At 46.0% G+C, this 18,794-nt stretch overlaps 1 protein-coding gene across 1 annotated transcript in view; it reads left to right on the forward strand.

The window, feature by feature from the left end:
* The window catches only part of adgrl2a (adhesion G protein-coupled receptor L2a), a 135,069-nt gene that overhangs the window by 78,146 nt on the left and 38,129 nt on the right, over positions 1-18,794 (forward strand). Inside the window, 2 exon segments of the mRNA XM_056276891.1 lie at positions 2,848-2,862; positions 4,433-5,233. Of these exon segments, the coding sequence (XP_056132866.1) occupies positions 2,848-2,862; positions 4,433-5,233 (816 nt within the window).

An 18,794-nucleotide genomic window follows, 5' to 3' on the forward strand; every position in this document is an offset into this window, starting at 1 on the left:
TTATTAATAGCTCATATGCGGGGAAATGGTCTTAGAGCAAAGTAGGAAGTCCTCTGCAGCTAAACCCAGTGAATGTCTGTAATGTTTTGTGTTTGGTGATACCAGCTAAGAGTATTTTGGGGGATGGGGGGTGTTGGGGGTGGTGGGTGGGTGGGGGTGGGCATGTCTGTCTTGTTTGTTTTAATGCTGCTCTTCTCAAAAGTTACTGACTCTTCTTCCCTTTCCCTGTGCAATCTACAGGACACCTCCCTCGGCCCTGATTCATTCTGATCACTGACTGCTTTCTGATCACACTGATTGCCCCTTTTCTTTTTCTTTATTCTCTTTTCTTAACATTTCTACTCACCTTGTCAGGTGTTTTCATCCCGTGTTGTCTGCTTTTTTATTACTTTCCAGAGTTCTCTCTCTCTCTCTCTCTCTCTCTCTCTCTCTCTCTCTCTCTCTCTCTCTCTCTCGCTCTCTCCCTCCCTTCCTCTTTTATCTGGCTGGGACAGCTTCTGAGAACTCAACTGTCATTAATTTGTTTACTCCTTCTCAGCGTTTGATCTCGTAGGTTGCCACGGCACCTTGGAATTGCCTCTTGACATCGTGCATTCCTGCACATCTCCCCTTTCCCCTCCTCTCATTCTCCTTTTCGACTGACAATAGGGGCATGCCTTTTCTCGGGGTTATTTTGTACATTTAAACGTTTTAATCTGTGGACTGCATTTATTTATTTATTTAATTTTCAGCTCTGAGGAAAACTTAATTGCAACCCAATTACATAATGCTTAGCCTTGAAAATCCTTATGGCACTTGCAGTGGTTTAAAATAAGCAGCACGTATTTTAAGCACTTGGGATAGGCAGCGAGTAGGGACATTCTCACCATGTCTTCTTTTAAATCCCTCACTTAGATCATTTGCTCAGACTGATGGATTGGCTAATGCTTTTTTTTTTAACATACCTTGTTTAAATAGGGCAACGTGGGCCAAGGAGAAAATACTGTTTTTATAGAATGCAGTCATGGGAAACCAAAGTTTCCACGACAAATCAAGTGCAGTGTTTATCCTGGCACTTAGTACATGTATCTTTATAGTGCACGGAAGCCATTTGATTTTGTTTTGCAACTGTCATTTAAAGTGATTATTGTCTTCCTTGATGAGCATTTAGAAACTAAACAAACCATAATTAGAGTGGTTTTAACCCATGCATGTGTGAATTGGACACAATATTGAAACTAGACAACTTATTCTCACAGAAATACGTGAAATGACCATGACCTCTTACGTGGTGGTGGCACATAATGTGTTAAAATTACGTGCCGACACCATGGAAACAATGCCAATGGAAAATCAATTAGGATCCTTTGTCGTGCTGGACACACAAATTCCCTCATTTAACAACATCACGCAATGAGCGGTGTTTAATATTTCCTAGTTAACAAAACTTATTTTATTGTTACTTTTACTGTCATTTGACTGAATTTATTATAGTGTCTTAGTTACGATTTTTTTGTTCTCTAAAAACCCTAACCCGCAGCACAACAAAGGATCCTAACTGACTTTCCATTGGCATTGTTTCCGTGGTCCACATAATGCGAGTGTTAAGAGGTCGTGGTCATTTCACGTATTTCAGTGAGATCATGTTGAACCTTTATTTATAAGTCGCAGGGAATCAGAAGATAGCCTGACAGGGTTGTTGATGTGTGTTGTGTTTTGTTGTTTTGTCTTTAGATTGTTAACCCAAATCACCAATTAGCCTTTTAACGATGAAGCATCGTTACTCTGATCTTTAGCAAAGAATTCTGTTGGATAGGAGTTGTGTTAATGTTATTCATGTTATCACCGATGTTACTTTAAAAAAGGATGGTTGATGTGTTTCTGCTCTATGTGCAGGGTTTAGTTTCCCTAAAGCCCTGGTACTTTGGGGAAACCATGCCCACAACAGTCAAATGTCTCCTTTATTGGGTTAAGATCCATTTGGAAGATACAGCGATGAGCTTCTCCAGATATATTTAACTGTCTTCATCGGTGAACCTGCATCCCGTCTTTGCTATGGACTTGGGCTTGGTTTATACTGGGGGTGGATAAACAGAAATCCCATTTTTAAGCAATGCACCTCCAGTGTCTCACAAATTATACCATGATTCGCTGAATATAAGCACTGTCTTTTCCTCGATTGTCTCTGAAATAATCCTGCTCTAATGTCAGTGGCCGAAGAGCACAAAGAAAGTAGACGCCCCTAAAATATGAATGACGCAGGTCTCTGAAATCCAGAGGGGAGGAAAAAAAACACTGGCAAATGTTGCCATTGTTTGAGTAAAAGTTTAACTTCGCCAACATTCGAGCCAAGTTCAGTCAATGCCGTTGCCCAAGACCACTGACCCGTCTGTCACGTTTAATCCATCAATCACAGACTCGCTTGTCTATGTGACAAACGACAATCATTATTATTAGTTTTTTTTTCCAGCTGTGTGTGTAAGGAGCTAAACCTGATCGATGGTTTGCCATCAGTGATTACACATTCACACAGACAGCTGACAGCCTGTCAATTCATGCTAAATGAATGGAGAAAAAATGAAACTGAATAACCCCCCCTTCTATAAACCCAGTGTGACAAGTGATCATGACCCCGTGCATGATAAATCCACCTCGTTCTGATGTACTCACCTGGCTCCTCCCCCTCAGGATGGGGAGCTCGCACCTCTGACCTTTATCTTTTCTCTCCGATAGGTTCTGCCTGTCTTTGTCCGTGTCTCATAACATGTTTCTGCATATGTGACCGTAGCGATGACAGTTAATTCATTTTAATCTCTTTCTTCCCCTCCTTGCACCCCTTTTTTCATTCTCTTCCAACGCTTAAAATAGAAGTGGAGCAAAAAGGTAAATAACAGACTCGATCCAAACCCTAGCTCCTTGTTTTGTGGCATCTGGTTGTAAACTTTACCTATCGTCCCTTGGTGGCCCCAAAGACCTTAAAGCAGACATTACCTTCAGGACACCCCAACTGTAATGTTAAAGGCTAGCATAACACAGCAAGGGGAGTGAAACTGATTGTACAATATATATGTACATATATATGTATATATAAACATGTAGCGGCACAGTGGCGCAGTGGTTAGCTCGGTCGCCTCACAACAAGAAGGTCCTGGGTTCGAGTCCCGGGGTACTCCAACCTTGGGGGTCGTCCCGGGTTGTCCTCTGTGTAGAGTTTGCATGTTCTCTCTGTGTCTGCGTGGGTTTTCTCCGGGTGCTCCGGTTTCCTCCCACAGTCCAAAGACATTTAGGTCAGGTGAATCGGCCGTACTAAATTGTCCCTACGTCTGAATGTATGTGTGTGTGTGAGCCCTGTGATGGTCTGGCGGCCTGTCCAGGGTGTCTCCCCGCCTGCCGCCCAATGACTGCTGGGATAGGCTCCAGCATCCCCCGCGACCCTGAGAGCAGGATAAGCGGTTTGGATAATGGATGAATGAATGAATGAATATACATATGTATGTATGATGGCACACAAGCAGCCTAAAGATGTAAATGGGGGCATGTTGGCTGCACCCATAGGTGCTGTCTCTCTGCACAAACTCTCTGGGTGCTTTTGCTACTCAGCAAAATCATAGTTTGCCTGGCTTCCAGGCCCTTCTCCATCGCATGCCATGGTAATGGTGTTTCTGGGTCCCCGTTTTTTTTTCTCTCTTCCAAACTATGACTTTCCAACTGTCCCTCGTTTTCCTCCCATCTTTCTCCCCCCTCTTCTCCTCCCCGTTTTCTCGCCTTACCACTTGTTGCTCTCGTCTCTGTTGGTTCTTATGCCTCAGAGCCTCAGAACAGCCCAAAGCACCTCAAGAGACCCTCTCTGAAAATTGTTGAAATCTTAACGGTCCCAACATTTGCACCACTTGGTGATGACCAGCCTCTCAGGTGTAGACTGTAGAGAAGGTGCTGTGAGGGAGACGTCTCATTACACACACAAAGCATCCTGCAGACTCTGCTGACTCCTGCTCTCTCGTAACCTCTCCCGTCTGTTGCCAAGTGACTTTAGTTGGCTGCTATTTTTTTCGTTTACAGGACCAATCGTTTCTTTGCGCTTTATTTCTGTTCTGTTTCCCCCTCATTTTCTGTTCTACTCCCAACAGTAAATGTCTATGAGGCAAGGCTTCTTTTTGTTTCAGAGTTCCTTATATATTTAAACATTATGCTTAACGACTTTCCTATTCCTGTTTTTCTTTCTATGCACCAAAACCAAACTCCCCATACTGCTTGTGAACATTGGCTATAGATGTTAGTCATCTTTTTTGGCCACTTTTTAATGTGTGTCTTGTCCTCACTCTTCCTGGACAACCTGTAAAACAAAACGAAGACACTAGAGAGTGTACCAAAACTACTTGTTGCTGCGAACGAGTTCATTTTTTCACATATTAACCTCTGTCTGTCTCTTATTCTACTCTTCCCCCATCACTAGTTTTTGTTTGTCCTGGGACTCTGAAAGCTGTCGGGGACACTTCCTTTCTCTTTGAAGCGGAGCAGCAAGCCGGTGCCTGGTGCAAAGACCCGCTGCAAGCCGGCGACAAAATCTACTTCATGCCTTGGACTCCTTACAGGACAGACACTCTCATTGAGTATTCCTCTCTGGACGACTTCCAGAACGCCCGGCAAACAATCACCTACAAGCTGCCACATCGGGTGGACGGGACAGGCTTCGTGGTCTATGACGGTGCAGTGTTTTTCAACAAGGAGCGTACCCGCAACATCGTAAAGTTTGACCTGCGGACTCGAATCAAAAGCGGCGAGGCCATCATCAACAATGCCAACTACCACGACACGTCGCCCTACAAGTGGGGCGGCAAAACGGACATCGATCTGGCGGTGGATGAGAACGGCCTGTGGGTCATCTACGCCACGGAGCAGAACAACGGCATGATGGTCATCAGCCAGTTGAACCCGTACACGCTGCGCTTCGAGGCCACCTGGGAGACAGCCTACGACAAGCGCTCGGCCTCCAATGCCTTCATGGTCTGTGGGGTACTGTACGTTGTCCGCTCCACCTACGAAGACAACGAGAGCGAGGTCAGCAAGAGCCTGATCGATTACATTTACAATACCAAACAAAACCACGGCGAGTATGTGGATATCCACTTTCCCAACCAGTACCAGTACATTGCAGCTGTGGATTACAATCCGCGAGATAACCAGCTCTATGTGTGGAATAATTTTTACATCCTGAGATACAATCTGGAGTTTGGCCCCCCTGATCCAGCACACGGTAAGATGCTTCCCACCATTCTGCATACATCCATTAATTCATTTCCCTTTACCCTTTCAATCCTAATCAGGGTCATTGGGGAGCTGGACTCTGTCCCAGCAGGTATATAGGAGGCAAATAGACAGCCAAGACAGGTTGCCACTTGCCACTCTATCTCAAACAGCATCACTACAACACCAGTCATATCTGCTGGGAAGTCTAACATCTCCAATTAACCCGCCATGCATTTCTTCAGAGTATGGGAAATAATAAATCTTTGTACCCTGAGAGAAAACACTTCAAACTGTAAATACCACAGAGGGGCCAAACCAGACACCATCTTGCTGTGCCACCCTATTAGGATCACAAAAATGGCAAAAAAACATATTTTTTTTTATGTAGTGATATAAGTCACTGCTGAGCACAGTTTACAACTCCTTTTTTTGAACCGCCAAGATTCATCTGGCCTTTTATTATCTTTTTATGATCATTGTTTCTATTAAGAATGAAATATGTTCTAGATATGCTGTGAAAACTTTTGAGTGTGGGAAGAGAGCCTGGGCTCGGAGATAAACAACATCTCAAGACCCGTTACTGTATCGCCAGGGATCAGTATCTGGGGGATTTGGGAGAGCTTTACCATGCAGGTGTTCTCTTGAGTCCCGAGTGCCCAGGCCCACGGGAGCCCTGCCAGCATATCCTTTCTTAGCGAAAGACAGAGAAGGGAGGGTAGTGGAGAGGCAGAGAGAGAGAAAGACAGCGCGAGAGAGAGAGCGAGGGGGGGCAGTGGAGAGAGAGGGGGATAGTGGACAGAAAGAAAGAAAGACAGAGTGAGGGGGATAGGGGAGAGAGGGAGGAGGATAGTGGAGCGAGAGAGAGAAAAAAAAGAGAAAGACAGAGAGAGAAAGAGGTGGAATAGTGGAGCGCGAAAGAGATGAATTGTGAAAATATGACTTGGTAACACTAAGAGAGAGAGAGAGACAAATAGAGAGAAAGACAGAGTGAGAGAGAGCGAGAGAGGGAGGATAGTGGAGAGAGGGGGGAGAGAAAGAGAGAAAGAAAGAATGAGAGAGACAGTGGGGAGAGAGAGCGAGAGAGAGAGAGGGGGGATGGTGGAGAGAGATATTTATTGGGAAAATATGACATGGTAACACTAAGAGAGAGACAGAGAGAAAGACGTTGAGCGAGGAGGGGGGATAGTGGAGAGAGAGATGTATTGGGAAAATATGACATGGTAACACTAAAAGAGAGAGAGAGAGACAGAAAGCAAGAGAGGGGGATAGTGGAGATGGAGAGAAAGACAGAAAGACAGAGTGAGAGTGATACAGAGAGAGAGAGAAAGACAGAGAACGAGAGAGACAGAGATAGAAAGAGGGGGGATAGTGGAGAGAGAGAGAGCGAGAGATATGTATTGGGAAAATATGACATGGTAACACAGAGAGAGAGAGAGAGCGAGAGAGAGAGAGAGAGAGAGAGAGAGAGAGAGAGAGAGAGAGAGAGAGAGAGAGAGAGCCCCGTATGCCCCTTTTCCACTGCATGGTCCTGGCTCGACCCAACTCTACTCACTGTTTTTGGTTTTCCATTGGGTAAACGTTAGGGATCGTACCTGGTACCAGGTATCCAAGTGAGCTGAGCTGATACTAAAAGCTGACATAAAAATACCACTATAAATAAAATAAGAGAAATAAAATCTAAACATAAATAAATATATGTATATTTATTTAAATATTAATAAAATCTAAAAAAAAAAAAAAACTAGTCAACACACCCACAAGGGACCAGTGGGGCTTTGCCATGAGGGGATACTATCTGCAGTGGAAAACGAAATCCAAAAAACTAAAGCGAGCAGAGTCGAATAGAGTAGGATCGAGTTGAGCCAGTACCCTGCAGTGGAAAAGGGGCAGTAGTCTCGCCTTTTGGAGCTGTACATTCCTGGATAGGTACAAAGGCTAGCCCGGGGCAATGATAGCACCCCCCCCCCCCCCCAGTGGTGCTAAACCTTCAACTCTCCATCGACTGTTTAAGAAATAAATATAATAAAATTCACAGATCACATAGGTGGAGGAAAGAGTGTCGAGGCCCTGCCCTCGGAGAGGAAGCGCAGGCAGACAGACAATAGCGAACGATCAATCACACGGGGTCGCGTCAAGCCAGCATGGTTTTAATTTAGCTGTCGGGAAGCCGAGACAAGGCTGAGCGTGGCCCGCAACAGTCTTTACATTGAGAATATAATAACAGTAATTATACTAATCCCCTTCTCACCCTGAGTCCTAAGTCCGCATAATGCCTGCAGCAGTCAGTGATGAGCTACAGAGGTCAAGCAACTTTTCCACAGATTAGCCGAGGGCTCAATATTTATTAATGTATTTTGCTGTACAGTTTTGTATTAATAGGGCTTGTGGCAACTAAATTGGGTTCAGCCAGTGGAACATCCAGTAACACTGCCACAAAGGAACTTAGTTTGAGTTTGCAAGCAGACCTTGTTGGGGGAAATTAGTATGCAGGGGACAGGGTGAATAACAACTGCAGCAATCACGGTGAGCAAGATGAAAAATTCACGCTTTACCTGCTTTTTTTTTTTTCTTTCTTTTTTGCCTTCCCAACTACGAGCAACATGTTTGAAGTTCTTCCTCTGCCAATAAAAATGTGTTTTGGGGATCTAACAAAATGTATGACACTTCCCCATTTCCCTAATTTCCAAATATTTGTGTTTTTTTTTCATGGAGATAACTTTAAGCTGGATGTGACGGGTAATTTTTTTTAAATTTGTATGGCGGTGCACTCTGTTCAAATGTGACCACACAGTCACCTTAACTCTTCATTTAATCCAAAGACGACAGCACGGTGGCGCAGTGGTTAGCGCGGTTGCCTCGCAGCAAGAAAGTCCTGGGTTCGAGCCCCGGGGTAGTCCAACCTTGGGGATCGTCCTGGGTCATCCTCTGTGTGGAGTTTGCATGTTCTCCCCGTGTCTGCGTGGGTTTCCTCCAGGTGCTCCGGTTTCCTCCCACAGTCCAAAGACGTGCAGGTCAGGTGAATCAGCCGTACTAAATTGCCCCTAGGTTGGAATGTGTGTGTGTGTGTGTGTGTGGTGTGGTGTGGTGTGGGGGGGGCCTGTGATGCTCTGGCGGCCTGGTTAGGGTTGCAAATATTGATACACTCGAGTGTCGCGATATTATCTTTTGTGGTACTGTATCGATTTTCAAAACCACTATATCGATTTTTAATTGTTTACATGTAAAGGTTCGTGACAAACTTTTTGTGTTGTGTGTAACCCCACGACTGCTAGACAACAGTGTTGTAATCTATCTTCAGCCATTTGACTCTAAAACTCCAACGCAACAACGCAAACTGAGACAGGAAGTAGCATAAGCACAAAGAACCCAGGCCTATGAAATCACAATATATCTGCTTTCTTACAGTATCGCAATATACCACGATATATTGAATTGTAACCCCTGTATCGTGATACGTATCGTATCACCAGATTCTCACCAATACACCGCCCTAGCCAGGGTGTCTTCCCGTCTGCCGCCCAGTGGTTGCTGGGATAGGCTCCAACATCCCCGTGACCCTGAGAGCAGTATAAGCGGTTCGGATAACGGATGGAATAATTCAGAGAGTACTGAATTGTGCTTCTTCAAGAGATCGTTTGTTTGACGACAGCAACTTTGAAGTGTTGAACCAGCCTCTCTTCCAGCCTGTTTTTTAGCCTGGCTGTTGTGCATTCCTGGAATCTGTTGCAGGCGGCGCTCTCTCTCAATTGACGTATTCAGTTGCTGAATGTACATTGATTGCCTGTTGAGAAATCAGAGGGATGTTATCTGAAATAAGAGACTCTAGCTAGTTGTTTGTGTGGCTAGAAAAGTTACCCATCAGTCACCAGTACCTAGATAGACCTTGTTCAGTATCAGCAGGACTTCAGTTTAGGCTTCGTTCTAAACATGCATGCCAGACGGGTGTTCCTCGGGGCTGCCGGACGCTCGGGGATCTGTACCGACATGGAGGGCAGGCTGCAGCTCCCTGACAAACGAGACCTGCTCCTGGTCCCCCACACCCGACTCATGTGTGTTGAGCTGCAGTCAATAAATGCATGAGAGGATGGTCCGAGATCATCATCGGCATGTCAATAAACTTGTCCTCCCACACAAGCTGATGTTGACGCATAAATGATGGCAATTTTTTTCTTTTTCTGGTTGTCACAGGATGTCGGCCCTGAGATATCTTGATGCTCAGCTCAGAATGGCTGGCACTTGCTTCAGTAGGCACTAAAATAAGCCAGTAGAATGTTTTTTTTCCTTTTGTGTGTGTGTGTGTGTGTGTGTGTGTGTGTGTGTGTGTGGAGTGGAGTTGGTGGTACAATAGCTTTGTTATGTGCAGTAGCTGTTGGGGGGGGGGGGGTACAGAAACTGTCATAACGTCTCAGCCATCAAAATGATATAAGCTCAGTATATCATTACTGTCATCATACTGAACCCAGTTTAAGGCCATTTAAGGATAAATGCTTCATCCAAGGGTTTCATCTCTACAACAGCGCCTAGCAAATGGTTTGGTGCAGAACAAAGCCGGAATGAACTGTCTCGGCTTTTTGGACCATTTGTTTAACATGCCCACAGTTGGTACGCAAGAAACTCAAACTCAATAACTTGTTTTTATTTTTCCAATATAGCTGAAACACTAATCCAGAGCCATTTAAGCAAATAGAATGAAGATACGTTTAAATTCATATTTCACCAACAAGACAAGCTAACCACATGACACAATGAGAAGGTCAGAGCCACAGTTTGTGGAGACACTCATGTTGCTATGACAGATCCTTGATCCCTGTTACTTGTAAGGAAATAAATAAAAATACTTCAGAGCACAGAAAATAAAATCTTATGGGCGTCCAGGTAGCGTGGCGGTCTATTCTGCCATGCTACCCGGACGCCCGACCAACACAATTGGCCGTGTCTGCGGGTGGGAAGCCGGATGTGGGTATATGTCCTGGTCGCTGCGCTAGCGCCTCCTCTGGTCGGTCGGAGCGCCTGTTCGGGGGGGGGGACTGGGGGAATAGCGTGATCATCCCACGCGCTACGTCCCCCTGGTGAAACTCCTCACTGTGAGGTGAAAAGAAGCGGCTAGTGACTCCACATGTATCAGAGGAGACACGTGGTAGTCTGCAGCCCTCCCCGGATCGGCAGAGACCGGTATGGCTCGAAAGAGTGGGGTAATTGGCCAGATACAATTGGAGAGAAAAAGGGGAGAAAAATATCCAAAAAAGAAAATAATTTCTTATTTTTCACAAGATACTCACAAAGTAAGCAGAAGAAGAAGACGCTCACTCTCAGGGGTTAAAGTGGGATTTGGTAAGTGGGGGATCTCTGTATTAGAGAGGTGGGCAAAAGTGCGGGAGTGATAGTTGGCCTCAATACTGCGTCTCAAATCAGGAAATTGACCCTACGAGCACATGCACACACACACACACACTACATGCTCAAAAAATCACTGGCTACATGTTCAATTTAAAAATTGAAATGCATTTTAATCAGTCTTTTGTATTAGTTGAAAGTGCCACAACTAGCCTGCAATGTCAGCAACTAGTTAGCAACATTACCGGGTGGAAGATAGCTAGTTAGCTAGCTAGCTAACGTTACGTTCGCTAACGTTAGTTGCTTGAATGAAAACCACAGCAGAGCTTGACAAAACTATTGGAAATACTATTGGAAATACACTGAAGATACTCACTCTTTATGCCCCCCAATCCAAGATAATAGTGCAGGTAGCAGGTTGACGCTCTCTCGAGTCTTGTCCGCCTGGTGCGGTGAACTGACCCTGACCCGTGAGTGTGAAGCCAGTCTCTTTTGATGTCAAGTCTGGTGAAGCCAGACAGCAGGCAGGTGCGGGTCACGTGAGGACGCGATATCATTCAAACTTTTAGAAAAAGTAAAGTAGTATAAAAATAGAAGAACGACTTTATTTGCAATTTATTTTGTAATGCTTGTGAATTAGCTGCATCATGTTTTTTGTTTTAAATTTTACTGTGACAAAAAGGTTGAAATTACTCCTGTCTACAGAGTGCCGGATCTCAGCTCCAGTTGACTTGGGGGTGGAGGGGAAGTGCCGGTGTCGGGATCTTTAATCACTGCTCACTCTAGTCCTTGAACAAGTTGAGTTTCCAGTTGAAATTGAAAAACAGGCCGTGAGTCTTCGCTCCTAAATACAGTGGGAAGTCCTCTCCATTGCTGGTTGGCCATGATGGAGAAGAGTCACGGCCGAGGCGGAGCGATGGCCTTCTTCAGGGGCCGGTGGTAACAGAAACCGGTGTATGGGTCAGGTCCTATACAGTGTAAAGCAGTGTTGCTGTGTAGAGTCATGTGTATGGTGGTTTTCTTTCCAACCCAACATTACACATTTCACAGGTTAGTCCTCCACTGTCTGGTTGAAGGTGTGTTAATCAGTGTATCAGCTGGTGTAGTGTTGAGTTGGAAGGAAAACCTGCATACAAACAGCTCCCTATGGCACAATTGGGCACCCTTGCTGTAAATTTAGTCTGCAGAGATTTATAATTTTTGTGTGATCCTGTATTGATTTGGAGGGTAAGACACTGTGACAGTTGGCCTGCCATTCATATGCACTGACATGCATGGTGGCACATGGCCACCGATGACCTCTCTTCACCGGTGCCTTTCATTTCGCTCAGATCTCACAGGGCTTGGTCACATGACCCTCTCAGTCATGGAACACGGTCACATCAAACTGATATTGGGATATTGTGTGGCAGACAGTTGGGTTCTTGTCAAGTCCAATAATGTTCCTCATGTCGGGGCGAGATGGGCTGCTGTAGGATTACAGGGGGGAGTGGATGGGGTCACATCCAACAAGCTGCTTCAAGTAGAAGTGGAAGTTAAATGGGTCAGTAAGTCCCTGTCTTGGCGCTGACCAATAAGACCATCTTTCACTCACCAAAAGCCATAATCCATTCTGCAGATTAAGTTCCTGGGTTGTTTTTTTTTTGTTTTTTTTTTGTTTTTTTCACTTTGCTCATGAAAAGACATTCCTCCGTGACATGTGGCATACGAGGTGATTAAATTGATTCCAGCAAGATATTTCCCCTGGAAACCTAGTCGCGCCCTTATTTATTTGGGCTCTTTGTTCGTGCCAAGATCTGATATTTGGCCTCAAACCACTGAACAAGAATCCCCCAAAAAAATTGTTTTTCTTTTTTGTTTTCCTTAAAGACTTATACAGAAATATCCATCGGCCAGATGAGCTTGTGGACCAGTTTACACATCCCTCTCTGCAAAAATTAGATTGCAAATCACCTCCATCCTCTGCATAAAGAGCCCGGACGCCGCACCAAGACAAATAAAGACCAGCTCCTTTATTGTTGAAAATGTCATTGCATTTACATAGGGGCTCAGTGTTTACCACACCCCCCAAATTATACATTTGCAAGTGGGGATCGTGCAACAGAGGATGACCCAATTTGTTTGAAATTATAAGGTACTGACGCAACTTGCCAATTAGCTCGCATTTCTGTGCGTGCCGTCAAAAACAATGCCCTGCAGTTTGGGTATTTTTAGACTGCTGTACTAGGCAAAAAAATAAATAAATAAAATAGAATAAAAGATGCCCAGCTACTGCAGACGCCTTTGAGTTATGGGCATTAAGAGTTGGCCCAGAGAGCTCACCTCTCACAGCCAGATTAATAAGAAGTGTCTCTGTTAAGCTTTGCCATGATTCACTCTCTTCTTCTGTGGTGTTTGCAACAATTAGAGAGAGGGAGAGAAAGCGAAAGGGTTGATCTGAATTATCAACATGCTCTCGCGGTTATCCAGATGATGAAATGGAAATGGAGGTCTCTCTCGCTCTCGCTCTCGCTCCCGATCTCTGTCTCTCTCTCCCTCTCCTACAAGCCCACCCGTGGTAAAGGAGCACAGAGCAGGACTGAGGGTGTGTTTGAGGCAGCGATTTTGTTTGTCTGCTGTGAAAACACTGAACACCCCACCCACCCACCCCGCCACCTCCAAGCATGGGTTATCCAAGTGGACGCGGCAGTGTGCGTCGATGTGGAAAATCACCCTTTGTTTTTGTTTTTCTGTCATGTCATACTCTCTCTCTCTCTCTCTCTCTCTCTCTCTCTCTCTCTCTCTCTCTCTCTCTCTCTCTCTCTCTCTCTCACTATCATTTTCTCACTGTCTTGTTCAACCTCATTCTCTGTCTCTCTCTAACCCTTCTCTTTCTCGCTGTGGCTTTTCTTTGTGTCTAACTCAGTATGTCTGAGTCTCTGGCTCTCTCTAAGGCCCCCTTTCTCTCCGGTCTGGACTCTCTCTCTCTCTCTCTCTCTCTCTCTCTCTCTCTCTCTCTCTCTCTCTCTCTCTCTCTCTCTCTCTCTCTCTCTCTCTCTCTCTCTCTTCCTCGCTTGCTCACTCTATCTCTCTTTGATCCAGTGTGTCTCTGCCTTCTCTCTCTGGGTGCCAGTGTCTCTCGCCCGCACTCTCTCTCCCTCTGGGTTCCATGTCGGCTGTACTTCCTACTGTGTCTGTCTCGCCCCTCATCCTTCACATTCCCCCTTGACAAAGAGTCGCTGCCATCCATCTGGCAGACGCGTGCGTGTGTTTGTGCATGCTCGTATATTTTGCGCCCGTTGTCTGGCGGGCCTCCTGGAGTCGGGCTAAACTCGCAGCATTTTTTTTCCCCTTGTCCCCGTCCCCACGGGAGTTTGGTTAGCAAGACACCCCCCCCCCACACACACCCCTCCTCCTAGTCTGTCTGTCTGTCTGTCTGCACAGACCACAAATCCCCGCCAGTCCCCGCCATTCCATCCTGGTCTCCCCGGCGCATCTCTCCCCTGCATTGGCATAAAGGAATTAATTACCTCGCCAATCTGTGCTGATGATAGGAGGGACATGCTAATTCAATGACGGATGGTCCTACTCCCTGTGTGATGGCTCTCTGTCTCGCTGAGACCATCTCTCTCTCTCCCTCTCTCTCTCTCTCTCTGCTGCATATTCCTCCCCAGTCCTCTCGGAGTAGTCCCTTTTTTCCTTTTCTTTTTTCCCTTCACGACTTGTTGTGTTATCCGTCCAACGTCATGACCCATCGCTCCAGAGCTCAGTTACAATGCGGGACGGGGGTGTTTAACAGGAACTTTGCTAAGACAAAAAAAAAAAGTTAGGCTATTCCAAGTGGAAGAGTTACACCCCTGTTCACGTTGCTTCTTCTGTTCCAGTAATATCCGCTGACCAACGCACGTCTGGGAGGGAATAAAGGGGGGCTTGCTCAGCGATCGAGGTCAGGGGGTCGCCCCCCCCCCCGTCTGCTCCAAACCCTGATCACGTCTCCTCTCCCGGAGCCCGCCCGGCGCGGCACTGTACATCACAAGACACAGGGACCAATTACTGTCCAACAAGCAGGATCATCCACCACCCCACCGCACACCTGCCGCCCACCCCACTCATCCAAAAAACATCTCACGGTGATCTTTCCTCGCGTTAATACTTCTCCGGGAAGCTCCCACAGTTGTAGCTCGATAACTGCACACAGCTGAGCCAAGCCATCTCCTCTGACAGTGTACAAGAATGCGGGCCATACCCAACCCGGGGTTAAGTTCCAGAATGTCACCATGAGTTGTTTTACATAAGAGGGAGGGGGGCGATTGGGAAGGGGGGGGGATTATGGTTAGGCTGAGCGGTATAGCCGAAGGGATCTGCAGCCTCTTGTTTGATTATAGTCTGACTGTGAAACAAGGCGTATTAAAAGAGTTATTACTTACCATTATCACAATGGTCCCCGCACACACCCTTGGCGCATGTCTCTGAGGAGGTTCTCTTCACACGTCTGCTCACCATGTGAGAGGCTGAGCGCGCACAAACCTTTATATTTGCATCAGAGTTAGTTTGTGTCAGTGAGTGTTTGCGTTTGTATGTCAGTGTCGCCCTGTATTTGTTTGTATGCACATGGATGTGTAGTGTGTGCATGACTCTCTGTATGCATCCAAGTGTTTTGTGTGTGTGTGTGCGCGTGTCTCTGAACCCCTGTGAAATAGCCCCCCTGGTGAGAGCGGCATTAAATATAGGTCTGTTCAGCTCACTTGGAGTTAATGTTTGAAATGTGAGGCACGTACAATACAGAGAAAGCTGCTTGATAAAAACAGACTCTAGTCTGGCAGCTGCTATGTCTGTTCTTTATACTTTAGTGTCATTTTGTGAGTGAGTGAGTGAGTGAGTGAGTGAGTGAGTGAGTGAGTGAGTGAGTGAGTGAGTGGGTGACTGAGTCAGTGACTGAGTGAATGAATGACCGAGTGAGTGGGTGGGTGACCGAGGGACTGAGTGAGTGAGTGAGAGTGGCTGAGTGACTGAGTGTGTGAGAGTGACTGAGTGAGTGTGTGACTGAGTGAGTGATTGGATGAGTGAGTGAGTGAGTGTGTGACTGAGTGAGTGATTGAGTGAGTGAGTGACTGAATGGGTGAGTGACTGAGTGAGTTAGTGAGTGACTGACTGCATGAGTGAGTAACTGACTGATTGAGTGAATGAGTGAGTGACTGAGTGACACAGTGAGTGAGACTGACTGAGTGAGTGATTGACTGAGTGAGTGAGAGTGACAGAGTGAGTGATTGACTGAATGAGTGAGAGTGAGTGAGTGAGTGAGTGAATGAATGTATGGGTGTGTGCATGAGCTTGTATGCATTTCTGTAATTATGAACGTGTGTGCAAGAGTGCATGTCTGCCTCTGTTGGTGTACATGCAAGTGTGCATATGTGTTGATGAGGGAGAGAGAGAGAGAGAGAGAGAGAGAGTAACTTATAAGACGGCCCTAAATAACCAGTAAACCAGTGATTAGGTTCTGTTCCCTGAGACGTAGACACACAGATACACACTTGATGACATGACTCATGGGAAATTAAAAGGCGTTTTCACTCAGGGTTTCTTCACATTTCCTGCTGATTCCACAAACAGTCATACAACGCAATCCATCCCACCGCTGCTAACGCATCATATAGAGGCAAAGAGGCGTAATCCAATTTTCTCTCACACACCATTGTTATTCTGGGCAGAGAGAAAAACGTGACAGTTATGAATTGTCAGCCTGTGTCACTGTGTCACGGGCATGTCATGGCTGGATCCGGAGGACGGCAGTAATTCCGTATCGGCGCAAAGGCACGTTGGAAAAGGGGCAGCATGATCTGAAGCAGTAACTTCCCTGTTGTTGTCTTTCGTTTTCCCTACGTGTCTCAGTGAAACCTTCCCCTGAATCTCCTCAACTCTGGAAAGGCAGATGGCTTCCTGCTTTATTTTCCCACGCCCTTCTTGGTCTCTGCACAAAGGCAGAGACAGACTTTTTAATTGTGGGCACGTCCATTGACTTGTCGGTTTTTGCCGTCGCTCCCCCATTAGCAGATGATTACGACCCGAGAGCCACACTTCCCAGTGTATAAAAGCCACACTCCTTCAGCTCAAGATGCAGTTAAGACTCCTGAAGAATGTGACGCTGAACACCCTTCCCTCACACCATCATCTCATCAGTCCGTGGCAGATGGGAGGATGGGAGGAGAAAGACAACATGAAATGATTGCTTTACCCTTTCATGTGGCGAATTAAGTGAAACAAAAGAAAACTGCATATGTACTCTCCTTGTTATTTTTTTTTGGGGGGGGGGTCCTCTGTGGTAAGATAAACAACCTCCTAGAAAGCCTGTGAAACAGTACCCCATATGGACAAACACAGTGTGTGTACTGTATGAACAGCCATTAAGTGTAATATAAAGCACACACACACACACACACACCTTTGTCAGTTTTCATCGCTCACCGCTGCATGACAACTGAGGACTGATGGAGTCTCATCTTGGCTTGGGGTGTGTGTGTGTGTGTGTGTGTGTGTGTGTGTGTGAGAGAGAGAGAGAGAGAGAGAGAGAGGAGAGAGAGAGAGAGAGAGAGAGAGAGAGAGAGAGAGAGAGAGAGAGAGAGAGAGAGAGAGAGAGAGAGAGAGAGAGAGAGAAGAGAGAGAGAGAGAGAGAATTGGGGTATTTGTGTGCATGTGATGGAGCGCTAGGTGTATTGCTGTGCATGCGCGCCAAGCCTTGATGGATGCCGCCATCCTTCTCCCCCTCATTGTCTATCTTCAATAACGACCCAGAACCCTGGTGGTAATAACAGAACCACTGAGTAATATCTAAGTGGAGAGATGTGCGGGGCATTGAATGGCACAAAGAGGTTATGAATGAGTCCGTTCAGACTATTGGTGGCACTTTGGAGGATATCTCTCCTCACACTCCCGCTCTATGACAGTTAATTGAAGGTTCCCCTTGGGCTGAGGGCTAGACAGACGTATTAATCGAGGATCCTGTCCTGGTTTTCACTGCACAGCCCGGGAGTGGGATTGGCTTCCCTCGCCATAATCAAAAGGGAAATTGCACTGGGAAAATATTCAGAGGTATCCAGATATATGTTAGCAGAACAGAGAGTGGACAGATTTTTTTGTTTTTTTGTTTTGTTAGTCTCGCATTCCGAGTGGCAAGAGCTGTGGGAAAAGACTGCAACAGTAGTGCCAGAAGATCAATAGTGATCCCCCAGAGGGGCTGACTGTACCTACCTAGTACCTATCCACTCAGACATCTCTGCAGAGCTGGGATTGCTTACACGGAGCATGCATTTTAATACCTGTGGGTTAATACCTCCCAGTTTTCATTGGATTAAATTAAACCGAGCTCCGACAGGAAGGTAATGAGATTATTGTGTCGCTACTGAGATTACGGACCATGAATACCGGTGGTCAGAGAGGTTGCATTGTTTATGTACCAGTCTCTCTGGGAAGCATTTACGCCCAGCCTACATCCAGTATTAGCCCCTTCTTGCACAAGTTAAAGAGGATTAGTTTCCATCGTAAACACGGAATTCCCCGGCAGGATTATTTTAGCCCCTTTCCTTTTTTTTCTTCTTCTTATATTCTGTTTACTTACATTCCCTTTTATTGTACCGCTTTTAATGAGGCCTTTCAACGTGCAGCACTTTCACTATGAGTGGGCACATTCAAAGCCATAATACTGTATTAGTAACTGCAGTGGGGCCATCCACCACACAGCAAAGACCATCTCAGCAAATCCAATCCATTTACTCTACCCGGCTCCTCCTCTCCTCTCCCAAAATTCATCCAGCGTGTCATGGGGTAAAATCGACTGGAATTCAGCTAAACTGGATCCCACTCTAATGGAAAGTGAGGAGAGGCGAAGCCATTACCCCTGGCCTACTGTTAGGCTTTACTACCTTAATTACTCTCACAGTTTTAACGCTGAAGGCAGGAACAGTTAGCCTGGGGATCAGACGAATTCGCAAATGCTAATTAGTCTGACTCCTCTCAGTTAATTTTCCATCTAAACGGGCGTTATCAACTAAGATGCCTCTGGACGCAATCCACTCTGTGCATAACTGTAGTCCACTGACTTCCGGTTTCTACGGAAGCGGTCATATCAATGTCCTGTTTGTTGGCGTGTGCTAGAATGGCATATGTTTCGTGATGCCTGCAAGATTAACCATGGATAAATGTCAGCGACGTGCACAGAATTGTCGACAAACTTTCACCTGCACCTACCAGCAAACGGGTAC

Source organism: Lampris incognitus, chromosome 3 (assembly GCF_029633865.1).
Source record: "Lampris incognitus isolate fLamInc1 chromosome 3, fLamInc1.hap2, whole genome shotgun sequence".
NCBI classification, from domain to species: Eukaryota; Metazoa; Chordata; class Actinopteri; order Lampriformes; family Lampridae; genus Lampris; species Lampris incognitus.